Source organism: Meriones unguiculatus (genome assembly GCF_030254825.1).
Source record: "Meriones unguiculatus strain TT.TT164.6M chromosome X unlocalized genomic scaffold, Bangor_MerUng_6.1 ChrX_unordered_Scaffold_30, whole genome shotgun sequence".
NCBI classification, from domain to species: Eukaryota; Metazoa; Chordata; class Mammalia; order Rodentia; family Muridae; genus Meriones; species Meriones unguiculatus.
Genome location: NW_026843706.1, coordinates 2,801,519 through 2,804,333, shown reverse-complemented (window position 1 = coordinate 2,804,333; position 2,815 = coordinate 2,801,519). Strand labels below are relative to the sequence as shown.

At 45.0% G+C, this 2,815-nt stretch overlaps 1 protein-coding gene across 1 annotated transcript; it reads left to right on the top strand.

The window, feature by feature from the left end:
• Positions 1-577: 577 nt before the first annotated feature.
• On the top strand, positions 578-2,815 carry Supt20hl2 (SUPT20H like 2). The gene has a single exon (XM_060376764.1). It carries the CDS (start codon positions 578-580, stop codon positions 2,813-2,815), a length of 2,238 nt encoding a protein of 745 aa, XP_060232747.1.

The window sequence follows — 2,815 nt, the reverse complement described above, 5'->3', positions numbered from 1 at the left end:
CGTGCCCGTCAGTTAACGTATGTGTCCAGTCTACGCTTTTTGGTTGGTGCTTCAGTCTTGGTTGGCGCTTCAGTCTCTGAGCCATCATGGGTCTTGGTTCCTTTTGGTTTGTCTTTGCTGTTAAATCGGAGTCTCCCCGTGCAGCCCAGACTAGCTTTTCTCATGTCTAAACCCCAAAAATACAGTGCAGGAATTGGAGGCATCCATTTCACCAGCGGGAGATGGGTTTCTTGAGGTACATATTAAATTCAGGTCTGGAGGTATATATTAGATACCTCCAGACTTGGATATATATATATATATGTATTATATATATGTATTATATATGTATTATATATGTATTATATGTATTATTTATATATGTGTATTATATATGTAGTATATATGTATTATGTATGTGTATTATATATATGTATTATATATATGTATTATATATATTGCTCCTATACAAAGTTAATGAGTTTTATAGTACAATTAATAGAACTGCCGTAATTTGCACTTCTGCCAACACGTTTTGATTTTTGCTTTTTTTTGTTTTTTGTTTTTTTTTTTATTAAGGCCCCAATTTCTTATTACGATGGACCAAGCTTTACAGGAAACCTTGGAGCGGACAGATGGTATTATTGAAACCATCGAGCAGCACCCTCCTCCTTCGAGACTCTTGTCTAGTGAGGAAAAATCTCTTCATGAAAAACTGTATGACATTTATGTTGAGGAATGTGAAAAAGATCCTGAGGCAGAGGGCCTTCAAAGCAATGTCAACTTGCTGGAGAAGCTGATGAAGAAAGAGCCGTTGCCATGTTTAGTGGTCAACCTGTACCCTGAAAATCAGGGCTATTCTCTCATGCTCAAGGACAAACATGGAGTCCTTGTAGATCCCTTTTCAGTGAAAAGTGGGTCATTTTCAGAGACTTTTCATTTGCCTTATGATGTCGAGAAACTGCTCGAATATTTGGATGCCGAAGAGTTACCTTCTCTTCTGATTGATATCCTGGAAAAGTCTCCTGTGAATGTTTTTCACCATGGCTGTGTCATAGCAGAAATCCGAGACTACAGACAGTGCAGAGACAACATCTACCCTCCTGGGGAGCTTTGTGCAGAGCCGGCTGTGTCACCCGCTGAGTCTTCTGCTGAGTCTTCTGCTGCTTACCAAACACGGCATGTTCTATTGCGTCCCACGATGTATCACAGTGATGTGGAGTCTATAACAAGTGATAACCATCAGTGGACTGAGGAAGAGAAACTTGAGCTGAAGAAGCAACTGATTTTAGCTACAGAGGACCCCTCTGTTGCTGTCACCTACACAGCCAATGACCTGCTGTTTAATGAGCAGAAGATGATGACAGACTCCATGAGACAAGGCTTCAAGAGGCATGCATGCCCCTCTATGGATCAACAGGAGGTACCATCTGGGTGTATTTGTCCCCCTGGCCTTGCAACAATGACTCCTTTCAAAAAACAGGCAAAAATAAGAACAGATGACCCATATGACCTAAATATTGCTGGAGCAGAAACACGGAAGCAGAGACTCCGTGAGCTGACTATGCCTTCAGAGATGGATATGCAGAAATACGTTAAAGGGATGCCATCTCTGCTCTTTGATGATGAAGAACCAAGCGTACTGGCAACTCCTGAGATAAACTATGATTATATGTGTGATAACGAAGATGGTGATCAGCTATGGGAAATGAATCCAGATATCATGAAGTCCCTGAATGAACCACTTTTCTCTGCTGAAATAGGGCCACTTCCAGAGGACAGAAGTGACAGCCACATGTATCTGCCTCACATCTCACTGGATGATTATTCAGATGAGTTCATGGCTAGGGTAAACACTGGGCCTAGGGAGACAGTGGGTGTGTACCAGGGATCTGTCCAGAGCAAAGCCACATGTCCAGGCAAGATCCCTCAGAGGTCTAGTAGCTCAGTCCATCCTCCTCAGCCCTCCCTGGGGATGAACCCCACAAGCAGTCTGGTGCCATCCTTAGAGAAGGAAAGCAGCCTTCCACTAGATGCACTTGCTCCCATCTCAAGACGGGGCTCCTCAGCTATCAGCTGTGATCGAGACACACCACCTGACCCTAAGGCAATCCCTGTGGTCCAGCAGACCACTGTGAGAGAGAGCAGGGTTAACACCCTTCCTGAAGCTGGCCAATCCAATGTGAGGTCATCAGAAACCAACCCAAAGGCCCAGCACTCCCCCAGAACCACTGGCGTGAATCTGATCGATATGGTAAAGTCTGTGCCAAAACCTCATCTGGTGAGTAATTTAACTGAGGTCCTAGGCTGCTCCACTAGTGTCCCAGCTGCTAAGGGAATCACTCAAAAGAGCTTTCTACTAACCAGAGAGGCGCTAGCTGGGCCAGCACAGTGCACTGTGAAGTCACCTGTACAACTCATTATAAATAATACGTCAAAACCCCTAACTGTAAAACTTCCCCCTGGTTCTATCATTTTGTGCTCAGAGCCTCCGAATCCTTCCCAGGAACAGCTGCAGCAACCAGAGCATATATATGTTTTGATCCCCCAGGATCAGCAGCTACCCAGGGATCCTGTCCCCCCACAGCCAGTGTCACCAGCTTCCTCCCAAGGGTCTAACCCTGAGCAGTTGTCCTTGCCTCAGCAAACTAATCACCTTAACACTGAGCAAACTGCTCTCCTTAACACTGGTGAGACGAGAGTGATTCAACAGACCCAGACATCTGTGCTGAGTGAGGTAGGTTCCACCCAGCAGAGTCACATGCAGAACTCTCATTCACAGAGCTTTCCGCTCTCTGACCCTATTACAGCAGCGGCAAACCCAGACCTAGAATAG